The following is a 23,855-nucleotide window of genomic DNA, read 5'->3' on the forward strand; positions in this document are numbered from 1 at the left end:
CGTTACTGTAGCTAATGGCCTCTTCTTTAGAAGCATGGGTACCATTTTGTATAACAGTAGGTGGACTGTAGGCATTTTTTCAAAGCCTTTGGTACTTGGTAATCTTCACATGTAAAATTCAGACAGCAGAACTCACTCACTGTGAGGTATGACACACCCACCAGAACAGCCACTTGTAACGAGTCTTAACCGTCACGGCGGCTCCGCTTGCACTGCTGCTGTTCATGCCGAAGAAATAAACGACACACATTGTGTGTTACTGTATAAAATCGCAGGTTAGAAAGGTCTTTTCCTGTGACTTTAGCAGACTCTGCAGTGTTAAATATTGATGGTATTTGGCATTAGACTGGGATGTGTAGGATTTGATAGAAACCGAAGTGCTTCAGACTTCAGTAAGTCATATAGTTTCCGGCTGGCCTGGCAGAGAGGGCGTTTGACAGCTCTGGGTCTTTGTTGGTATCCGTGACTTGTTATGTTTTTTGGCATGGTTGGGCATTGTATTGGACAAATTTATGAACCCTCAGAAATTCAACATAAAAGTATCTGGGTGTATATATTTTCCAGGAACGTGTGTCCGTGGCTTTTGACAGATTTCCAAAGGAATTCATAATACAGAAAAAGATGAAATATCAGTAAGGTCCTGTCCAGGTAGATTTGATCTGCTTATGTAGCTGCCTCCCTTAACAAAGAGCAAAATAGTAGAATGGGAGTCTATCGATATTTGTTATTAAAATTGAACAGTTAGGTCAGAAATGTCTTTTTATTAGCTTTGATTTTTGCCTTTTATATTGCAAATGTTCATTTATTCAGCACACGTTTCCTGTTTACAACGTGCCAGATAGTATTCGTATTCTGAGGGTTAGTGATACAACAAAAAAACAAAATAAAAAATAGATGAACTTCTGAGCTCGTGGAGCTGACATTCTTCTGGGGGAGATGGATAATTAAGACAAAGCTGAAGTGTAGTATGCAGGGTGTGAGAGAGTGACACGTGCCGTGAAGGAAGTTAAAGCAGGGGACGGTGTCTGAGGAGGTCGCAGCCCAGGGAAAGGTGGCTGGAGAAGGCCTTGCTGATGTCAGGGAGTGGACCATGCAGATATTTTCAGGAAGAGCACTGCAGACGCAGGGAATCACCCACCAAAAGGCTCTGGTCTGGAGCACTTAGGGGTTTGAGAACAGTGAGGAGCCTGTGTGGGAGCAGAGGATACAAAGGGAAGGGAATAAAAGAGGTCAGAAAGGTGGTGGATGTGGTAGAACCCTCTCGATCATGGACTTCAGCAGGACTTCAGCTCTCAGTCTGCATCACTGAAGCATAGAAGTGACAAAGTCTGACACGAACTAGGAAACATTAGCTCGAGCTGCTGTGTGGAGGCAGAGACAGAAGCATGAAGCCCAATTAAGAGGCTCCTCTGCAGTATGCTAAGGGAGCCAGCATGGTGGCAGTGAAGGTGGTAATAGATGGTTGGATTTGGGATAGGCTTTGAAGCTAGAACCAGTGGGATCAGCTAAGGGATTAAATCCTAGGTGTGAGAGAAGGAAAGGTATCAAGCATGACTCCAAGGCACTTTTTTCTGAACGACCGAAAAATGGTCTGGTCTGAGTAGCTATGAAGAGAAGACTGGGAGATGCAGAGATGGGGGTGGCGATTCTGTTTTGGACCTGTCAAGGTTGAGACACATCGGTGGGGGTGTTGAGTTGGGAGAGGCTCTGGTTGGAGACTCATGAGACTAGGTGATTATTGTTATGAGAGCAGAGAAGTGGGGAGGTCCAGGTGTTGGGCCCAGGGGAGCAGCAGCTTTCAGAGGGTGGAAGGAGGGCTGAGTGAAGGCAGCAGTAGGAGTGAAAGAACAGGTGAGTGTGGTGTCCTGGCAGCGAGGTGAAGAGCATGGTTTCAGAGGGAGGAGTCATGGCCAGAAAAGAGACGGCTCATTAACTCTGCAAGCAGAGCGTGGTTAGGGAAATTGGTGGTGTTCGGATCTTAGGAGGTTTTAAGTGGTCAGTCAGCATGTATCTGGCATTCAGCCCCTCCTGGCAGAAAGTGCTAACCTCCCATCTTGTTAAGTGTTCTCTTGGGGTGGCAGTACTGCCTTGGAGGGTAGAAGTGCCAAGAGGAGGGTGATGGCCATTATAATACCTGCTGTGGGCACTTTGCTGTTGTTTCAATGCCTGGGCACTCAGGCATGGGCATGGGAGGGATGCTTTCTGGGGAAGGACGCCTTTGAATGACTTGGTTAGTGGGAAGCAAGGTCAGCTCTAAATCCTGTCTAGTTGAAACCATGGCTAGATTTCAAAAATGAGGGAAGAATCAAGGCAGATTGGACCCTTTCCTGTGAGTTAAACTGACCCAGAATAAGCAGTGCAGACATTTGACTTTTCTTCCTTCTCTCATTGGGTCTATTTGGTGGTGGTCATTGGGGGGAGCATCTGAGTGGTAGTGTTTGCCTGGAGCCCCACTGTTATCTTTATCACATGCCACACATGTGATAGGGTAGGGACTGTCCAGCCCTTCTTAGGTAATAGAGGCTCATTATTAAATTGTCCTCTTGAATTTTTAAAATTTTCATCTTGATTATGAACCATATTCAGCTACAACTTAAAGAATTGTTTTCTTACTTACGTGTATCTTCTTTATACTGCCAGCCTATTCACTCCAGGGTAAAACCAAGGGTCTTTGTCATGACTCTTACATTCTTCCCTGAAATGATATTAAAAACTATCTGAAAAAAAATTAAGAGGAACCATTTAAATTGTATATAAACCCATTTTAGAATGCCCTCTAGCCATGTACAGTTCTGATAAGCAGCACTTTGAACATGCAGTCTATTGCCTAGTTTCATTATGTACCTAGGTTTCTGGGGTCTTCCTTTAAAACTTTAATTGTCTCTCAAATCATTCCTGGTAATGTTTAACTCTTACATTTTTGTGTAATTATTTGACAGAATATGTGGATTTTATACTTTTAGGACAGTTTTAGAAGACGACAGAAAGAAAAAAGAAAGAGAATGAAGGTGAGTTTTAACTCATAAGACTGGCAGTGCTATAAGTTTACAATTTGGGAGGAAGGTGTTCATTACAGTAGCTTTTAATTTTTTACCCAGTAGGATCTGGTTAGAGACATGGTACCCACCCAACTGCCTTCCTGCCTGGTATTGATTTTAAAGGAGTCCTATCTAAGCTCTGTCTCGAGTCTGAAGGGAATACTTGATGGGCAGGAGGGGTAGGTGGTACTTAGTTATTTGAGTTTTTTACAATAATCAGTTATTATTATTTTTTTTTTTTTAATAAAAGCAGTCAACCTTTGGTACCCCTTGAAGTCACTATGCTCTGTCTTTTAACTTCGTCAGGTTAATCTTCCTGGAATAGGATGCATGCATGCTCAGTTGCATCCGATTTTTTTGCAGCTCTGTGGATTGTAACCACCAGGCTCCTCTTTCCATGGGATTTTCCAGGCAAGCGTGCTGGACTGGGTCGCCATTCCTTTCTCCAGGGGATCTTCTTGACCCAGGGATCGAACTCACATCTCTTGCTTGGCGAGTGGATTCTTTACCGCTGTGCCATCTGGGAAGCCCGCAGAATAGGATAGCTACCTGCAGTTTTGTTGTTTCTCTGCTCAGAAATCAGCAGTGACTCTTTAGTCCCCCTCAGAGTCCATTCTCAGTCTGGCTTGCAGAGTGCACTGGCGTCTGGTCGAGTTCCTGCTGCCAGCTCCTCCCTTCCTGTCGTCTCAACATCCTCTAAACAAGCCAGGCTGCCCCTGCCCCAAGCCTGGCCCCTGTTGGCTCGTCCAAAGGTTCCTCCTCCCATCTGTGCACACTTCACCTTCTCCATGGCTTCCCTTGCTGCCTGGCTGGTGCCTGGGTTGAGCAGGCCTTTCCTTTACCTCTTGTGATTCTTGTCATCCTTCCTAGATTCTAAACTCAATGGAGTTGAGGGACTGCCTTTTATTTTCAGATTTTATTGGGTTTGATCAATTTCAGGAACCTAGAAAGGAGAAGAGTAATTTATTGCTGAATTAGTTCCAAACAACTTAGATCTGAGGAGAAGCCTGTTTAGTTACTGCTTTCTATTTTCTTAATTTTTTAAATTGAGGTATAGTTGATAACTGAAGAAGGGAAAGGCTTACCCACTCCAATTTTCTGGCCTGGAGAATTCCGTAGACTGTATAGTCCATGGGGTCACAAAGAGTTGGACACGACTAGGTGACTTTCACTCACTCATTCATAGTTGATATACAATATTATGTAAGTTTCAGGTGTACAGCATAATGATTCACAGTATTTAAAGGTTATAATCTATTTATAGTTATTATAAAATGTTGGCTGTGCAGCTTATTTATTCTATCCATAATAGTCCATACTCTGTATGATTATTTTCTTTCAGTCAGTATTTGTTTTTAAAACATCTGTCAGTCATAGCTGTCATCTATTATAGCTGTTGTCATAGCTCTGATTGGCAATAAAGAGTTAAATTCTAGCAAGATGAAGAGTGAATAAAAGCTGTATTTCCTAAGTACAAATCAAACTCTTGACTTTTTTTTTAACCATTAAGGTAAAATGTTAATGTTATTTGTTATTTTTATTTGACTGGAATTATGTCTTGAACATGTAGAGAAATTGTAAGTAAATGTAGTAGAACAGCCTGAGACTTGAATAGTTCCATAGAGTGGAACTGAATGTGATGATGGCTATTCTCAAACGTCACATGTATGTACCAGAACAATGAATTATATGTACTTTTAGAGCAGAGTTGCTATCAGACTGTTTACAGGGTGAGTTACCATCATATCAAAGTGTAAACAACCCTGAATGTTAACAGAACATTTCATCTTTTACATGCTTATAGTGGGGTCTCTTTCCATTGCCCTCTTTTTTTTCCTGTCATCCAGTTGTGTTGTGGTTTCATTTTAATTTCTACATTCGTTTGTCTTCATTTATTTTAGAGAGATCAACCATCTTTCTCTCCTGGTGGAATATTAACCCCTCATGCCCTTGGTTCAAGAAGCTCACCAGGATCTCAAGTGGCCAGTAATCCAAGACAAGCAGCTTATGAAATGAGGATGCAGAATAATTTGGTAAGGGACTCACTTTTCATGTAGCGTGAAAGGGTGGTGGCTTACCAGGTGCCCCTTGTAGTTGTGTGTGAATTTGATCATATAGCCTGGAGGTGTTTTTTGTTTTACAGCTTTTCTCAATGTCTTTTGCCTTGGGATATTTTTATTTCTGTTAAATCTGCCTTTATCAGTATGAAATGATCTAAATGTGAATATGAAATATGAAAATACCTAAATGATGTGAAAGGAATGAAAATGCATGTAAATAAGATGGCTTAGTGGCTGCAGTGTTTCTGTAATGAACATGGGCCTCAGTGCTTCCAGCTCCTCCGCAAGGCATGGTGGTGATGGTGGTGGAAGCATGACGGGACATCCACATGTCTCATAGCTGGGGCAAGAGAGGAGGGAGGGTTTTGCTACCTAATTACCCCTTTCTTCCAGTTCCAGCAGTTGTGGGCATTTTGCAGAATGGTATTCCTCAGTCTGTTAAGTACAGGTGCTCATTACTGCCTAAACTCTCGCTCTCTGATTCAGACATGGAATAGATCCAAGTATCTATTTTAAGGTAGCTCTCACTACCGAAATTCTAGTTGGTCCCTGTTTGTAAACTCAGGAACTAAATTGATTTGCCTTGTGATATCCCTCCATGTTTGAACTTTGTAATCCAGACTGCAGGAGCAGATCATCTCAGCTGGCAAGGCTGTACTCTGCCCGTTAGCTTTCTGTTGTATTGACAAAAGACCCAAGAGCCCAGGGCACATGGCAAGATAGCAAGCAGGGATGAGGGACTGGACCATGAGCTAACACAGACAGACAGCAGATGATCGAAGCTATTGCTTATTTCAGTCTAGCAGGCCTGAGAGAAAGAGAACTCTGTACAGGAAAAAAAAGATACATAACTTGTTACTGTGATGAATTGAAGGAAATTGTGTAACTTTGGATATTTAAGTTTTATTATTCCTGTTAGTTATCCTGTTGATGTTCAAGTTCTTTATTGTAGGGCAATCCTACATGTGGAAATTTTGCCATGTCAAGAGACTGAATTTATGTCCCTATTAATTCACAATGAGAAGTTTTAGGGACCTTAGATTTGAAATTGAAGAAACAAGGTTTTGCATCTTCCCAGGGAAGAAGCTTGCCTTACTGTTGTGGGTTTGTTTTTTTTAAATTTTTATTTATTTTTTAGTATTATTTTTATTTTATATTGGAGTATAGTTGGTTAACAGTGTGTTGGTTTCTGGTTAAATTCAGCTGTACACACATATACATGTATCTGTTTTTGCTGTTTGTTTTCTTGTCTTATTACTTGCACCATTAACAGTGAGCTGCAGAGGGTCAGTGAAAGGGATTGCAGTGAGACTCTTGAGTAGGACAGAAGAAACTGATGTTTGTCATTGAAGAGCACAGTGGCTACGGTCCCCACAGAGTGGACCTGAACGTGACTGGCAGCACCGTGTTGATGATGGAGTGCTGTTTCTTAACATCAGGGAGGCGTTAGGTCTAAACTCTGTCACCTGTGACACCTGGCCATACAGTATCATGAGTAAAGTTGATATTCTACATTTTAAAACAAAGGGTTATGGTATTCTACATTTTAAAACAAACTCCATGTGAAATGTAATTTTGCTTTGTTGTAACAGACTTTCTTAGCCTATGGTTTGAACTGCCTTTATGCTCAGATTTTAGGTTCATCAAAATAGCCTCCTGAACTTCTCAATTTAAAAAGTTCAATTTACTCAAAATATCTAATAGATTTTCACTAACAAAACCTTTATTGTGAAAACCTTTTCTGCTGCATATGTTTTTGTTCACTTAAAACTAAAGTTGCAGAAGATTTTAATTTTTAGTTAAATATTAAAGTACTGTAGGGTATGCCTATCATTGAGTTAGGTACGTAGAGAACAGAACACTGAATTTAAACTGGTATCCAAGTCTTTGAAATACTAATGTATATTCTTCTGAGATGACCAATAGATTTTTATTTGTACATTGAATTTTAAAGCATGTATATAAAATATTTAATAATTTATAGTTACCTGGCTGAGTCTTATTACTAAACTGTTGCTTTCCAGAGTGGTTATACTGTGCTAGGTTGAACACATAACATTTAACTTCATTTTCACCTGCTTGGCTATTTTATATGTTGTTAATTTATATATTTATCTTTTCACCCCTTTACAGTTTTGCCGTTTGATTAGTAGAAAGTGACTGTGAATTTGTAAGATCAGGGAATTACCAAAGAAAGAAATATTTAAGTAATAATTTTAAAAATCTATAAAATTCGATTTTTCTTTTGAAGCAGTTTTTGTCCTAAGAACGTTCAAATTCATTTAAGCATAGGAAGCTTGGTACCATATTACTCTTTTTGGGGAGAAGTACAATAGGCCAGAATCAGTCTTTATGCTTTCTAAATATATTCACCATATCTATTTAACAGGTTTAAAAAATAACAGCTTTAAATAAGGTATTACCATGAAGCGTGGTGGTAGAAGCAGTGGGATGTAGCTTCTTTTGTGAAAGGAATAATCAAATCCTTCCTCTGTAATGTCATAATTGTCTGCAGAGTCCTTCGGTCTCTCCTAATACGAGTTTCACTTCTGGCGGCTCCCCATCTCCGAGAGGAGGAATTAAACGAAAAGTGGAGGACAGTGACAGTGAACCTGAGCCAGAGGATAACGTCAGGTGAGGCCGTTTTTGGGTAGCACTTTGTTGGCAAATTGCTGAAATAGAGGTGGTCTAATTAGTGCTATTTAGCTCAAAGAAGCAGTGCCTTCAGTTGCTTGCCTGTGATCTTTTTATCCACCAGTAATTAATGTGGAGGGTTAGGATAGTCAGTAAATTCCAGTGAGATATGTAAGCTATAGCTGTTAAACCTAAGTATCTAGATTAGTATGCGTGCAGGTTCTCATCCTCCAAGCCACTTTTCCTCTGAGACCAGGCGCTAGATAGGCTAGGCATGAGGTGCTTAGCTCTGACTATGTGTTCTGAATGTTACTGTATGGGGATTAAATTTTCAGGCTGCTTAACCCAGAAAGTTCAGTAACACTTGGATACTTGATATAGTTTGCTTTAATTTTCTCAGTTGAAAAATTTCTTCCTCAGGATGAAATATGCAGAAATCATTTGGTTAAGAAATAGGTATATTTTTTAAAAACCATAGATTTGTATATGCACAGTTCTATTTCATGACAGAGGAGTTTCCCTTTAACTGTATACTTAATATTTATGATGGGAAACTTTGATTCTTTCATTTGTCCAGATCAGAGATTAAATAACCTCTTGTATAATTAAATCTAAGCTTGAATCCTAGACTCCCAAGTGCAAAAGGCCAACAGTCTCGATAAATGTAACTCATTAATAATTTAGCAAAATAATATAGTCCAAAGTTAAGTGAACAATAATGGTCCAAAAGAATGCACAAAAGAAGCTCATGCTTCTTATGTAGATTATGGATGGTGTGTTTGTGTTTATGATTAGAAACCTCACAAATGTCATGTGTGGTTCTGCATTTTCCAAACAACCTTTGATGTCAGACACTGCAGTCTGTGATGATGTGTCATCGTACTTCTACCTTACTGAGTTTTTGTCCTCTGCTTCTGTAACAATGGATTTTCCTCTTTGAGTGTTTTTTGTCTTACTATGAAGTCATCATGATCTGGCTAGCTTAATAGTAAACTAATTAATGCTAGCTTAATAGTAAACTTGATTTATTTAGTATTTTATTGTTTAATTTTGGTGCTGGGAATAATCATGATGGAAATGCTTCTATGACGAAATGCTTGGGATTCTTAGCATTTATTTTCTTACTGTCTTTTGTATAATAGTGATAGTCTACATCATGAATAGAGATACTCCAGATTGATGTTCTGTGAATCCTTTGTGTAGCTATGAAACCTTTCATAGCTAGAATGGCATATAGTGAAGAACCAGTTACCCCAGGTCGCATTTTGCTGCACAAAATAAATGGAGATCAGGCCCAGCTGCTTACAGACACAGCTCACAGCTCTGACGACTGATGCTCAGACGCTGTGTGGCTCCTGAGGAAGGAGCTGGCAGGGCTGCTCCCACTCCCAGGGTGCACCCTGAAAACAAACGGGCTAAATGAGATTCCTACTTTCTGCCTTTTTTAAAAAAAACGAAATCGTCTCTGCACTTCTTTCACTTGGGGAAAACAGGCATTGATGGAGGTCTTCTGCACAAGCCAAGTAGTGTAAAGTGAACTTTGGAAAGGGCTTACCTGTATTCTGAAACATGACTGCAGTTAATTTGTAAGGTCTGGCACATAGTAGAAAGTGGCCTTACTGTAGAAGCATCTTGAGATCTGTCCTGATGAAAAGAAAAATTATTTTGGCTTCTTTGTGTTCTTTCAAGAAAATGTTTTAATCTCTCAGAATGAGAAATCAGTACTTTGTGGCTCTTCTCATTGTATGTTTAGTAATTAATAGTGAATTGATTGGCCTGCTTCTATGTTTTACCAGAACATGCATATATACGTATGTACATGTGCATGCATGTCCTTCCCTTTAACTCTTAGCTTTAAGATGCCCAAGCATGAAGAGTATAGATTAGCTATACCAAGTTTCTGCCTGGTTTCTAGATTATTCTTTTATAAATTGTGTTTTACCTTTAAAAGAATTACCCATAGCAAATCTTTTTTTTCAAAGTAGTTTAATTGACTTTCTTTATGCAGTTTAAATATATCCTAATAAACTGAGGAACTTGAACTATATAAAAATATATTCAGTATTTGAATCTTAAAATGTAGTTTTAGAATTATTCCACGGTCCAAAAGCATGTAAAACAGTATAAAAATTCAGGCAAACAAGTGTTATGTATCTGCACTTAGTCACTCAGTCATGCCCAATTCTTTGTGACCCCATGGACTGTAGCCCACCAGCTCCTCTGTCCACGGGGATTCTCCGGGCAGGAACGCTGGAGTGGGTAGCCTATCTCTTCTCCAGGGGAACTTCCTGATCCAGGAATCAAACGAGGGTCTCCTGCATTGCAGGCGGATTCTTTACCAGTTGAGCTACCTAGGAAACCCTGTTACATATCTACTTTAGCATAAGTGATGATCCTTTTTTAAAATGTAGTTTTAGAATGATCTTACTGGAATCAGTGTTTTGAATTTTTGATGTTTAACTTCTTTGAGTTGGTAATCCTGTGAAAGTGGAGTTTTTAGAAGATAGTTAAATGAACTGTGTTTGCTAGCGTTACTGTTGAACTCATTTACATTTCACCTGGACATTAGATATAAGTTGATCGGGGTGATAAATAGGTGTACAGTTACCATATTGAATCAGGATAAACTGATCTTGCATGGTTTGTAGGTTATGGGAAGCTGGTTGGAAACAGCGATACTACAAGAACAAATTTGATGTTGATGCAGCAGATGAAAAATTCCGACGTAAAGTTGTTCAGTCTTACGTTGAAGGACTCTGCTGGGTTCTACGATATTATTACCAGGTGCAAAGGATATTTTCCTCTAAATTTCTAGCTGATCATTTTAGAAAGATAATTTTTGTAATAATGTGTGTTATTGAGCCTAGTATTTGTTTCCAAAGCTCATTAATGTGTATTCATAACTAATTTTTGTTGTTAAAGAATTTCAACATAAAGGAGTGTTGTTGAGTATGCTTTGTCTTGCAAATGACTACAGTTTAGTGTTTTTTTTAATTGGAATAAAAAAACAACTGAATAACTAATAGGTAGTCACTAAATGAATTGGAAGAAAAAAAAAAATAACCGAGCAACTATTAGATGGTCACTAAATTACAGAACAAAAGAGAAAGCCTGGAAAGTACTAGTAAGAACTGGAAAGGAATTTGAATGATACTATTTCCTCCATGTAAAGTAATGATGTTACTTGAAGTCTGACTTAAAGCCTTTGGTAATTGGGATGTCAGATTGGTGAGAAGTTAGGTAGACATGGGGGTTGTAACTCATAGTTAGTATCTGGTTTTGTGTTTGTAGAATGAAGCAAGTTCAGTTTGTTGTGATCTGTAATTAGTAGAAAGTAATTTAATGTGTTAAGTATCAACTATAGAATATTTTAATACAGTGTTTTACTCCTACAAAGATTAATTCACCAGGCACAGAGTCAAATACATATCATTGAATATTTTTATAAGAAAAAGAAAGTTCTCACTGAAAATCTAGGGAATTCTCAAATGAAGCTTTTGCTGATTTTGTTGTCAATCATGGTGATGTCCCTTGTCCATCTGTAGGCTCAGTGTCAGCTACACTTTTGTTCTTCATTTTAACTGGAAGCTCTAGAGTTGTAAAGAAATACCACCAAACGCATTTGAAGGACAAAAATTTCACCAAATTGTGTTTGTGAATATAAAATTTGGTATTAACTACTGATTTTAAAGGTGTTTTGCAGTATTTTTTAAAATAAAGGGGCCATTGATATGAAGTGAAAGGTTCAAATTGAATCAAAATAACTTAAAACTCATGGAAAAATTAATACATGGACTGTCTACTAGAAATCATATGTTTTGTAAATAGAATATTATAGATTAATAGCCTAATATTTTTTGGTTTTCTGTGTATATCATTAACATAGATTTGTGGCTTTGCTGTTTTGAATGATTCCAGGGCTGTGCGTCCTGGAAGTGGTATTACCCATTCCATTATGCACCATTTGCTTCAGACTTCGAAGGGATTGCAGACATGCCTTCTGATTTTGAGAAGGGTACCAAACCGGTAAGCTGAGCTATTTAGAGCCATAAAATTTGTAGAATTTTGGCTTAGATCAAAATTGTGTGTCATATGTTAAAGTTTTTGTTTGTTTTGTTTTTAATAGTTTAAACCACTGGAACAACTTATGGGGGTTTTTCCAGCTGCTAGTGGTAACTTTCTACCTCCATCATGGCGGAAGCTCATGAGTGATCCAGTGAGTCTCTCCCTACCACCCCCCCGCAAATCTTAGACACGTTCATTATTTTGCAAAATAACAAGTGCATTCTATTTCTTCAACCTGCTAAATAAGTAAACTTCTTAATATCTAAATAGTAAACGTAAGAATTGTTCTTGATTCGTGTTAGTGATGGTTTTTTTTTTTCTTATGATACAGAAACTTTGCTGTCTGGCTTGAGAGAGTAAATGTTTGGAGTTGTTCACAAGATTAGCCAAATTTAAATTATTCTATATTATCAACATGTTACTGTATTAATGTTAAATTCAAAATGATGTACCTGATATATTCTGAGATATATTTGCCATGAGTCTTGGTGTTTTGAGTGTGTAGCTGGGTTTTTGTCATACACTTTACTAACATGAGTCACAGTTGCATTTCATAGTTAAAAGAGTGAAGTACAGAAACAGTGCAAGTATTTGAGTTCTTCTGTACATTTTTCACTACTTTATTATTTTTTTCTGCTTTTCTTGGCTGTCAGTACCCTACTTAGTAAATAAAATGCATTTGTATTTTGAAGAAATTCTTAAAACAGTTATTCTGTTCTCCGCCTACCTGTAAGCCATTATTTTTTTTTGTTCCGGCCTTTGTGGTGGCTGCCAGACCTAAGACTGGCACACCTGGAATCCCCTCCTAGCTAATCTTGTGTGTGTGGAGGAGTGAGGCACAGCTGGGAAACAGGGTTCTCTATAAATTCTTCACTCTACACTGGATCCACAGATATCCATTCTAAAATTCTTCTGTGTTAATATCTTTATTTTTATCTTTTAAAATTGTTGATTTTTTCCCCTTGGACCTGCTGTTTAAAGAATACTACTTTAAAAGGAAAGCTTGTTTTCTTATCAGGCATGATAGCATGATCAAAAGTTTTATATCAAATTTTTCATAACAGAAATGTGTAACTTCACTTTTTGAATCTGTATTTGTCTCCCTGCTATAGGATTCTAGTATAATTGACTTCTACCCTGAAGATTTTGCTATTGATTTGAATGGGAAGAAGTATGCATGGCAAGGTAAAATTTAGACAGTATTCCTTTTTATTAATTTTCTCTTTCTGATAAAACTGTATACTAACATGACTTATTCCAGAAAAACATCTGCTGCTTCTTCATTGACTATGCCAAAAGCCTTTGACTGTGTGGATCGCAACAAACTGGAAAATTTTTCAAGAGATGGGAGTACCAGACCACCTTACCTGCCTCTTGAGAAATCTGTATGCAGGTCAGGAAGCGACAGTTACAGCCAGATGGAACAACGGTTAGTTCGAAACTGAGAAAGGAGTACATCAAGTCTTTATATTGTCACCTTGCTTATTAAACTTACATGTAGAGTACGTCATGCAAAATCCTGGGCTGGATGAAGTACAAGCTGGAATCAAGATTGCTGGGAGAAATATCAATAACCTCAGATATGCAGATGACACCACCCTTATGGCAGAAAATGAAGAGGAACTAAAGAGCCTCTTGATGAAAGTGAAAGAGGAGAGTGAGAAAGTTGGCTTAAAGCTCAACATTCAGAAAACGAAGATCATGGCATCTGGCCCCATCACTTCATGGCAAATAGATGGGGAAACAATGGAAACAGTGAGAGACTTTATTTTCTTGTGCTCCAGTGCTGGGCTACAACCATCACTGTAGATGGTGACTACATGAAATTAAAAGACAATTGCTCCTTGGAAGAAAAGCTATGACAAACCTAGACAGCATATTAAAAAGCAGAGACATTACTTTGCCAACAAAGGTCTTTGCCAACAAAAGTCAAAGCTGTGGTTTTTCCACTAGTCACGAATGGATGTGAGAGTTGGACCATAAAGAAAGCTGAGCACTGAAGAATTGATGCTTTTGAACTGTGGTGTTGGAAAATACTCTTGAGAATCCCTTGGACTGCATGAAGATCAAATCAGTCAATCCTAAAGGAAATCAGTCCTGAATATTCATTGGAAGGACTGATGCTGAAGGCCACCTGATGCGAAGAACTGACTCATTTGAAAAGACCCTGATGCTGGGAAAAATTGAAAGTGGGAAGAGAAGGGGACGACAAAGGATGAGATGGTGGAATGGCATCACAGACTCAATGGACATGAGTTTGAGCAAGCTTGGGAGTTGGTGATGAACCGGGAAGCCTGGTGTGCTACAGTCCATGGGGTCACAAAGAGTCGGACATGACTGAGTGACTGAACTGAACTGAATGACTTACGGGATGAAAGAATTTTCTCTATTTTGCCATCCAAACTGGGATTATCCATGATTAATGTAATTCTAATAGTCACATTATGATAAATAGTAAATCAGGTTGAGACAAATTAATCATTTTATCTTTTATCTTCTTTGAATTAATTAATGGAGCCTGGTACTTGGCTCCTGTTAGTCACTGATGCCTGATGAAGTTGCTTGGTGATGTATTAATAGAAACACTCAAGAGTATCCATGTAGAGATTTACTTACACTCTTTTGAAAAATATATTAAACATTTAGTTTAAATGTTTAACATTGATCATCACTTAAAGTTTATTTGTCTGTATATTATTTTTTCATTCCTTCTGTTCACAGACTTTGTAGAAATAAGGGCAGTAAAAATTAGTATTAAATATAAGGTGATAATTTAGTATTCAAAAAATGTGTAATAACAGTAGAACACAAGAAGGTCTCAAACACACTAAGCCAGCTGTTGTTTCCCATCAAAGTCCCTTTCAACAAGTCATTTTAACCTGTTCTTCCACCATTATTTTTCTGAAATGATAAGTGTGTTTAGTACTACCATTTTTCACACCTTTTCCCTTGATTATTCTTTGTGGTGCAGAAGATCAATAAAATAACTCAAAGAGAATTGTGGAACAAAGGGGAATAAGTAATAATTTACCAATTGAAATAATTATTTTATGAGATTTTAGAGTTGACTTGCGCAGTAACTGGAATTTCTAATTAACTTGAACAGAATGGTACTGGGAAATGCAGCCCATTGCTTGGGGCTATGCAGGTGTAGTGCTGTGTGGGCATATTGTGTTACACATATGGATTGGGATTTAGGTTGCTTTTGAAGATGCTTTGTGGAGGAGTAACAGGGAGAGGAGACATAGGAGAATAGGAAATAGTAAATAAAAATATAAGTGTATTTATGTGAGTGTGTGTTAAACGAGTGAGTAAATACATAGACATGCAGACAACCTGCTATTACTATAGTATAAATTACCCAGAGGAAAGGTCAGGCAGTGTGCATCAGTTACAGCTTCTCCACATCCTTACTGATAGTAGCTTTCTGTTTCCTTTGATAGTAGCCATCTGGATGGGTATGAAACAGTGTCTTATTGTGGTTTTTATTTTCATTTTCCTAGTGATTAGTGATATTGATCATTGTTTTCATTTGCTTATTAGCTATTCCTGTATCTTTTTTGGAAAATTGTCTGTTCAAGTCCTTGGCCCATTTTTGACTTGGGTTTTTGGTACTGTATGGTGGATGTCTTTTGTATGTTCCAGACTTAGATCTTTTATCAAATATATGATTTGCATACATTTTCTCCCATTCTGTGTGTTTTCTTTTTCCTTCTGTTGATAGTGTCCTCTGATGCACAGACATTCTTAATTTTGGTGACATCCAGTTTTAGTTGGAGTGTTTTGTTGTTCCTGCCTTTACTTTTGGTGTCTTAAGAAATCACTGCCTGGCCCTGTGTCATTGAAGCTTCCTCTGTATGTTTTCTTCTAAAAGCTTGATAGTTCTGGCTCTTTACATTTAGGACATTTGAGCCATTTTGAGTTTATTTTTGTATATGGTGTAACGTAAGAGTCCAGCTTCTTTCTTCTGTGTGTGGATATCCGTTTTCCCAGTGCTGGTTGCTGACAAGACTGCTTTTTCCCCACTCAGTGGTCTTGTGGGGGAGTTATTCCTGGGCTGTCTGTTCCATTGGTCATTGTCTGTCTGATGCCAGTACCGTATACTGTTTTAATTACTGTACCTTTGCAGTAAGCTTTGAAATCAGAAGATTGGAGTCCTCTAACTTATTTTTCTTTGTCAAGATTGTTTTGAGTCCCTTGAGATTCCAAATGAATTTTAGGGTGGGTTTGCATGCGTGCATGCTCATTCGTGTCCAACTCTTTGGGACCCCCCACTGGACTGTAGCCCACCAGGCTCCTCTATCCATGGGATTCTCCTGGCAGGAACACTGGAGTGGGTTGTCTTCCTTCTCCAGGAGATCTTCCCGACCCAGGAATTGAACCCATTTCTGCATCAGCAGGCAGATTCTTTACCACTGCACCACCCGGGCAGTCCCAGCATGGGTTTAACTCAGACCTTTAATATTTTTTTATCTTATATAAATATTTTCACTTAGTAGACTCTGTACCAAGAATATACCTTTCTTGAGGTAAAACTTACTACTATTAGGAGGTATAGTTTTTTTCTCCATACATGTATTTAAAACTTATGGAAGGTAACGATAATACTTAGTTAAGTTCTTGCCTAAATTGAGTACATCTAAAATGATAGAGGATAAAACTTATCTGGGTATATTTCCAACATTTGTTGACCATACAAATACTATATGTAATAATATAACAGGTATTTCAAATGTGTTTTTTATATGAACAGAATATAAGTTATTTGATCAGAGTCACACAGTGTCAGAAGTAAGATCAGAACCTGGAAAGTGTGACCACTGTTTTTACCTAAATACTACCACCATTTGGACTGCTTCTGGGCTGTTGAGACGATTAAATGAGCCATTGGATATAAGTGCTCAGGAAAAAGTCACCACTGCTGTCGTTTTTACTATCATTTCATTCTCGAGCACCACCATCTTCATACCTGGGTGCAAAGTATTCTTTCTTCCACTGGCCAGTAGGTCTTGTTTGTTACTTATTAACCATATTGCTGTCATTAGCACTGCAAATTGCTTACTGTTTGCTTCTGGAGTTGATATCGTAGGAAAATCTCTCATAATTTGTTTAGATCCTGAATCTAGTAGGTAGAAAATGAAAGCTAGGTAGTGTTTTAGCTTTTCATGATAACTTATGTGTGTGACTACCTAAACTCAAACAACTCTTGGAAGTTTTTTTCCATCTAAGTGTTTATCAGCTTTTTGACCCTATGAAATTCACACTAGAACTTAGTTTCTTTTTAACTTAAAAAAATATATATGTATTCTCCTTAGTAGGTGGTACAATTGAACACATTTCTTAACTTTGAAAATATGGCAGCTAAATCATTAATGACAACTTTGGAAACTTTCCACTTCTAATCATTTTAAAGGGAATAATCATAAATGCAGCAGTTTTGAATGGCAGTAGTTTCAAAACTGTTTAGCTTCATTTAGCATTTCTCTTTGCTATTTAAGTTTTTTATTTGTCAAAGATACTATTTATACTATAGACAGCATAACTTACTAAGCTTCAAAAGCTTCATATGTTTTTCTAGTAATGGATCCTGCATTTACTGGTGTGCTTCTTTGAAGATGATGCACATGGTCTAGCTAAAACAATGACCTTAATTCTATCACACTCCAGAGGACAATTTTTAGCCTGAAAATTAACATCTCTTCTACCATCCCCAAGTTATTTAAGCAAACAAATCTCTAAAATTTTTGTGTAAGTTAATTATTAGGTTTTAAAGTGTGATAGAACTTCTGTATACTTTTGTTGAATGATCTTGTTTTATGAAAGAATCCAAGGTTCTAGAATGATGAAAGGATAAGCCCAAGCCCTTTGGGGAATTGACTAACTTGCCCAAGGCCATCTTATAAGGAAGATGAGAACAAGCTGCTATCTTAAGTATTCTTTTAACGTAAAATTTTTATTATCACAGAGTTAAGATCAAAGATGGTTTTCCATATGAGCCATTTTAAGAATGGAAAATTGAAGGTGTTTTTCTTCTACATTTGAATTTTGACTAAATAGTTCAATTCCAAGATGTTTTTATGTTTGTGGGAATATTCTACTAGAAATGTCCATTTGGACCAGTTGACATTGAGGTGACTCTAATACTGGGGGCGGTTGGTGTGCTTTTGTGTCCCCAGGTGTGGCTCTGTTGCCGTTTGTGGACGAGCGGAGATTGCGTGCTGCCCTGGAAGAGGTGTACCCGGACCTCACCCCTGAAGAGAGTAAGGCCACGCCCACCGGGTGGCACAGTCTGTGTGACACAGGCTTCATGTTTGCTTATAAATTAGACCTTTTTTTTTTCATTTGTCAACTTTTTCATAAAGGAGGCATAAATCATTGATTTTACTTCTTTGTAACAAAAATTAGTTTCTTAAAATTAATACTACCTGTACATTGAGTAGTAATTAAATAGTAAATTAAATTGAAAGTTTTTAAGTTATAAGTGTTTGATTTCCTCCATCTCCCTTCTTCCCTTCATCTTCCCCCACCTCCCAGATTATAATAATTTTGCTTGAAGGTTAAGATGAATTGCAGGCATTTACTCTCAGATTGTTAACTTGAAATGTTATTTTTCGCAACAAGTGGGATTTTGTCATTATATTGATAGTTAAAATATTAGGAAATTGCAAGGTTGGGTTCAACTGGAAAATTTAATACCAGTGTAATAAACCAATATAAATTATTTTATCAGCCATCCTTAGGATAATTTTTGTTCTCAGATGATACAATTTGTATTTCCTTGGGGAATGTTTATATCTTATAAGAAATTGAGTCCTACATAAATAAAATCTTGCAATTCTATGTGCAGATATCTTTTAGTGACTTTTTTTCCTAATAGTCATTGATTTTTAAAGTTTTTTTTGAGATTAAAATTTTTTTTGATAATCATTGATTTTTGAAACCTTATTTATTGTCAAAGTGTTTTTTCTTCTGCAGAGGCATATCACCTAAATTTAGGCCGCCTCTTGTTATTTTCTCACAAACTCTATAATTAAGTTTTTTAAAAAGCATTCATTTATTTATTTGGCTGCATAGGGTCTTGGTTGCATTATGCAGGATCTTTTGCTCTAGCGCTTGGGCCCTCTAGTTGTAGTGCTCAGGCTTAGTTACCCGACCAGGGATCGAACCCGTACCCTGCACTGGCAGTTAGATTCTTAACCACTGGTCCACCAGGAAAGTCCCTATAATAAAGCTTTAAAAATTTAGATGCATCTCCTAATTTTGGTCTCATAATAAAAATTGCTCTTGTGGATATAAGTTTGATCTTGTCCTGCGTTCCCCTCCAGCCAGAAGAAACAGTCTTGGAGGTGACGTCTTATTTGTTGGGAAACATCACCCACTGCACGACTTCATTTTAGAGCTGTACAAGACAGGTTCCACAGAGGTATGGTTTCTTTTCCATCATGATGTGTTTCTTGACAGTGTATTCATTTGATTATTTAATCAGGAATACATTTTTACAATGTTGGCCAAATATAAACCTAATTTACCATTCAGAGCATTTTTAAGTGTGTAATTTTGTGGCATTAAGACCATTTACAAAGTTGTGCATCTTCTTGATCAGAAACTCTGTACCCGCCAGACAGCATTAAACACTCCTCTGGACATCCTTCCCTGCCCCCAGCCTCTCAGAACCTCTCTGCTACTTCCTGATTTTATGGAGTCGCCTAATTTTGACATCTCCCCTAGGTCACATCATATAGTATTTGTCCTTCCATGTCTGGCTCACTTCATTTAGCAGAATTTTCAAGGTTTAGCCATCTTATGTCAGTGTTTCTTTTTTTTTTTTAGGGCTGAATAATACTTCATTTGTGTATACACTACATTTCATTAGTCCACTCATCTCTTGATGGGAACTTGTGTGGTTTCTACCTTTGGGGTGTTAAGAATGGTAGTCCTGTGACCACTGGTGAACAAACATGTTTGAGTTCCTGCTTTCCATTCTTTCACCTGTATAATAAGACTGGGTTGTTTTCCCCCTCCCCCCCCCCCCCAGTCAGTGGATGTACCACCTGAGCTATGTCATGGGATCCAAGGGAAGTTTTCTTTGGATGAGGAAGCTGTTCTTCCAGATCAGTAAGCATCATTGTATATAATTGAGGGGGTGGGAGGATGTTTAGTTAGCATTTCTACTTTGTTTCCTAAATGTTTCATTTTCTAGAAATAATAAGAAAGTAGTGAGAAAACAAAACAACATAAAACCCCTGGACTTGGGGTCAGAGCCCAGCTCTTGAGGCAATCCACAAGGTCAAAATTACTTTCATAATCTTATTAAAGTGTCAGGATGTCGTGTACCTTGTTGTGTACGTGTCTCTCAACTGTTTGGTGTTCCTTATTTATGAAATACCTGTTCTGTTTTTCTATCCAATTATCTGTTCCCCCACTGCCCCCTTTTTGGTTTATAGAATATAAAGAATTCTTATACCAGAATTCTTTACAAATTCTGATATAAACCCCTTGTTCATAATCGTTTTCTATTAGTGAAATTATAAACAGGGCCCTTTTTAAAAGTTACCTATGATTATATTGTTTTTTATTGGTTTAGTGATTTCTCTCTCTCAAAGCCCAAGAAACATAGCAGCACGTTGTTTCCACTTTTCCCAAAGGTTACAACTTATTCTTTTGTTTCTTTTTAGAGTAGTATGTTCTCCTATTCCAGTATTAAAGGATCTGACACACAACGCTGTAATCAGGTAAGTTTCCCCAAATTCCTGACATTTGCCCAGAGTACAGCTCTGAACTTGCAAATAAGTTTAAGAATAGACCTGTGATTCACAGGGAAATGGTAACTGTTACTCCAGCAAGTCTTTGATATTTGGAGAGTCCCTGTGTTGCAGACCTCCCAGTAGAGCCTCTTGACTTTAAATTATGTATATTGTTAAGGTTACTGACTTAACAGGCTTACTTTTCTGCTTTCTGGTTTCCCCTAACAACCTCTAATTCTTCCTGGATTAGAGAGGTGGGAGGTAGAAAGTAGGAGTTTCCAGGAGTTGTGTGCTGTGTAGGTTCAAATAGACCTCTGCACCCTGGAGGCCCACATGGCTTCAGGGTATTGTAACATAATATAAATTGCATTTATATTTGTGGCCCTGTAGAGTTAAAAAACAGAGCTCTTAATATACTTTATTTTGGTTAAGATGAGATAGAATGAATTTGTGGAATATTTTTTAAAATCAACAATTATAAACTTTTAAAGGGCTTATTTCTGCTACGTGGAAAACTCATACTTCATTTTCTCAATGGTGACAGCATTTTCTGCCAAGTATGTAAAACATAATATGGCTCTTTAGAATAAAAATCAGCAAATTTACTCTGCATCTGTGTAACTACTGTATGAATCCCTAATCTTGGCGGCAAGGTTTATGTTGTTGTTTCCCTCCCTCTTTAGATGAGAATAGGGCAAATGTTCAAGTAACTCAAGGATTTTGTAAAAAGCTATTCCTGAATACTATTTTCCCATGTTATTATTTCTCTCACTCTTGGGGACTATTTTGGATTTTACTTAGATTTCTCATTGTGAAGTATAAGCATGTTTATTTTCCCATCTTTAATGGATTTAGATAGCAGCTGCCATTCCAGGAAGGCTTTCACTTATAGAAATCCTTTGTGAATTTGAAAAATCTTGCTAGATTAATTGCCTTCATCTCTCACCACCCCCATTCTTAAATTTCCGGTGAATCATTTTTTAACTTAATTTGTACTGACATATAGTTGCTTTACCCTTTATCTTTACCCACAGTTTTTGTTTATCTTGGTGTATAATCTGTTCTGGCTCTTTGTCTTTTGGCTCTTTTGTTAAAGGTGGGATTCAGAATCATAAGCTATGTTCCTGTGTCCGCCACAAACAGTCTGATTCTGGCAGAGCCAGCGTGGACTCTGTGTTTAACCCCTGGGTCCCTGTTGCAGCAGACCTTCAGGCCGGTTACTGTCACCAGTCCTCTCCAGATTGGCACATGTTTGCTGTGCTCCTTAGTTTCTCAGTGTGTTTTCAAGGGTCTTCCTTCGCAGCCCCTTAGAAATAGTAAGTTCTACTTAACTTTCTAATTAGGACTCTTGCCCAAGGAAGAGTTCCAAAGTTGGCAAATCCTGGTTATGATGGTGATGGTGATTTCTGAGCCTGAATTTCCTTTGGTGTTATTTGGTATCCATTGTTTTCACAAGATTGTTAAATTTATAAAAGAAATCTCAAATCCAGCTGTATATTCAGGTATATGTTGAATATAACTTCATAATAAAATTGAGTTGATTTCCTGGAGATGCCTGAAAAGACCAAAAGTAACTCTTTTCTTATGAGGTCATTTTCAGTCTTTTCTCTGAGGGGTCATGCTGAGACTGATGCAGTTTACTTTAGCTTTTTGGATGTTTGTTTCAGGGCTTCTTCTGTATCCCAGTGTTGTTCTTGCTTTATAAACAAAACATCTGAACATGCAACCTCCAGTCCCCCCTGCCAGTTACTCCTGTCTATGTTGACTCCTGGCATTCCCCCGCTTCTCTGTTTGCATGCATCTGGTGTTGGAGTCCGTATTTGAGAAACTGTCTCCTTGAGTCCACTTTGGTGGACTTTCCCTCACCTCCTGTCCCCATCACATTAGTTGTTACCTGTGTTGTTGAGGAAATATATTATAGAAGTTATTGAAGTGTCTTAAACTCATGGAAGGACTCTTAGAGAATACAGTCAACTGTGACCTAGGAATTTTTTTTCAATTATGATTCCATAAATCTTCCCACATAGTAGTAGTTTAACTGTGAGTAGAGCTGAGCCATCTCCCTGAATTTCTCTCGTCCTTCTCTTCTTCTACCATTGTAGCTTGCTCAGGTCTGCTATTTTTACAGTAGCTCTTTGGTAACTGTAAATATATAACACCTCTGTTTGATTCTCAGTTTTCTTCCCATCTGGAGGAGCAAGTGCCACCCTCCGTGTCACCTGGGCTCTCTGCCTACACTGGCTGCTGTGTCCTGTACCCACGCACACCTCCTTGACCATCCCTCCATCTTTCCCTCACCTCTTGTTCCCCCGTTGCCCAGACTTAGGAACTTCAACTTCTCATGGTACATGACTCTGTGTATTGATACCACTGCTCTGGAACCGTCTTTCTTTCCAATTATTTCTCATATCTGGCTTTTCCCAGTGAGCCTGTTTGTATTCTCTTCTCCTGGATTACTGTAGTGCTCTCCCAGCTGATTTTTTTTTTCCCCCAAATCCCACCTAGCTTCCCACTGAATCTTCTCTCATCTTTCTTAACCACTGCCCCCCTTGGAGACCTTTGGTTCCTGCCATAGTTTGATGGAGCTGTGCTGTGTATCTGGGTCCCCACAGCTCTGCAGGGACACCTCCTCCTTGCTCTCCAGGTTGGTCCCTCCATGAAGACCCCCTGCCACACATATGCGTGCATTTAGCCCACACTCACAAGGTCCTATGTGGAAGGCAAGTGACAGGCTTTGATCAACATCTTTCTTGTGCCTGTTGTGGCCTTTTCCACTTTCTTCCTTACTAAACTGTTAAACTTTTCCAGTCTGTCTCCCCTATTAGAAGAGGAGGCAGGCCCCATGGTTGGGCACTGTTTGTGCCTCTGTGCCCACCATGAGACCATGTATACAGTAGGCATGCTGAAAATTTTGTTTGGTAAACTGCTGAAAAGGCCTGTGGACACTAAGAGAACTGTTCTGAGATACTTTAGTTGCAGGCCTTGCTTTATTACCAGTTTTCCCTGTTTACTTTGTGTCTAGAAAGCCCCAACAAATCCATATACCTACCTACCACCTTGTCTCTCACCCTCTTAAACCTTTCACATTGCCTATTGTGCCTGGCCCTGCCCTAAGCCACCTGGAGTAGAGAACATCTGAGATAAAAACAGTCATGGTGAAGAGTGAGTTTATAAGGGGAACAGATTGAGTCAATGAAGTGCTGTTCAGCTGGTCTTGAGCTTATAGCATCTTTATTATAAATGGGACCATTTTTATGTACTTAAAATATACACTTAACAAAAATTTCTCTGTAACAGATGGGCCCTAATTATTT

The 23,855-nt window shown here is 38.3% G+C and overlaps 1 protein-coding gene across 7 annotated transcripts in view; it reads left to right on the forward strand.

Moving 5' to 3' along the window:
* The window catches only part of XRN2 (5'-3' exoribonuclease 2), a 65,663-nt gene that overhangs the window by 22,136 nt on the left and 19,672 nt on the right, over positions 1–23,855 (forward strand). For all 7 annotated transcript variants that reach the window (XM_069546495.1, XM_069546498.1, XM_069546500.1 and 4 more), the window contains 11 exons: positions 2,964–3,008; positions 4,940–5,071; positions 7,614–7,732; positions 10,381–10,516; positions 11,651–11,758; positions 11,859–11,948; positions 12,910–12,982; positions 17,974–18,057; positions 19,123–19,220; positions 19,833–19,912; positions 20,473–20,529. In XM_069546495.1, coding sequence (XP_069402596.1) covers positions 2,964–3,008; positions 4,940–5,071; positions 7,614–7,732; positions 10,381–10,516; positions 11,651–11,758; positions 11,859–11,948; positions 12,910–12,982; positions 17,974–18,057; positions 19,123–19,220; positions 19,833–19,912; positions 20,473–20,529 — 1,022 coding nt within the window. The remainder of the gene's footprint in view (positions 1–2,963; positions 3,009–4,939; positions 5,072–7,613; positions 7,733–10,380; positions 10,517–11,650; positions 11,759–11,858; positions 11,949–12,909; positions 12,983–17,973; positions 18,058–19,122; positions 19,221–19,832; positions 19,913–20,472; positions 20,530–23,855) is intronic.

The sequence above is a fragment of the Ovis canadensis genome, chromosome 13 (assembly GCF_042477335.2).
Source record: "Ovis canadensis isolate MfBH-ARS-UI-01 breed Bighorn chromosome 13, ARS-UI_OviCan_v2, whole genome shotgun sequence".
In the NCBI taxonomy this organism is placed as follows: Eukaryota; Metazoa; Chordata; class Mammalia; order Artiodactyla; family Bovidae; genus Ovis; species Ovis canadensis.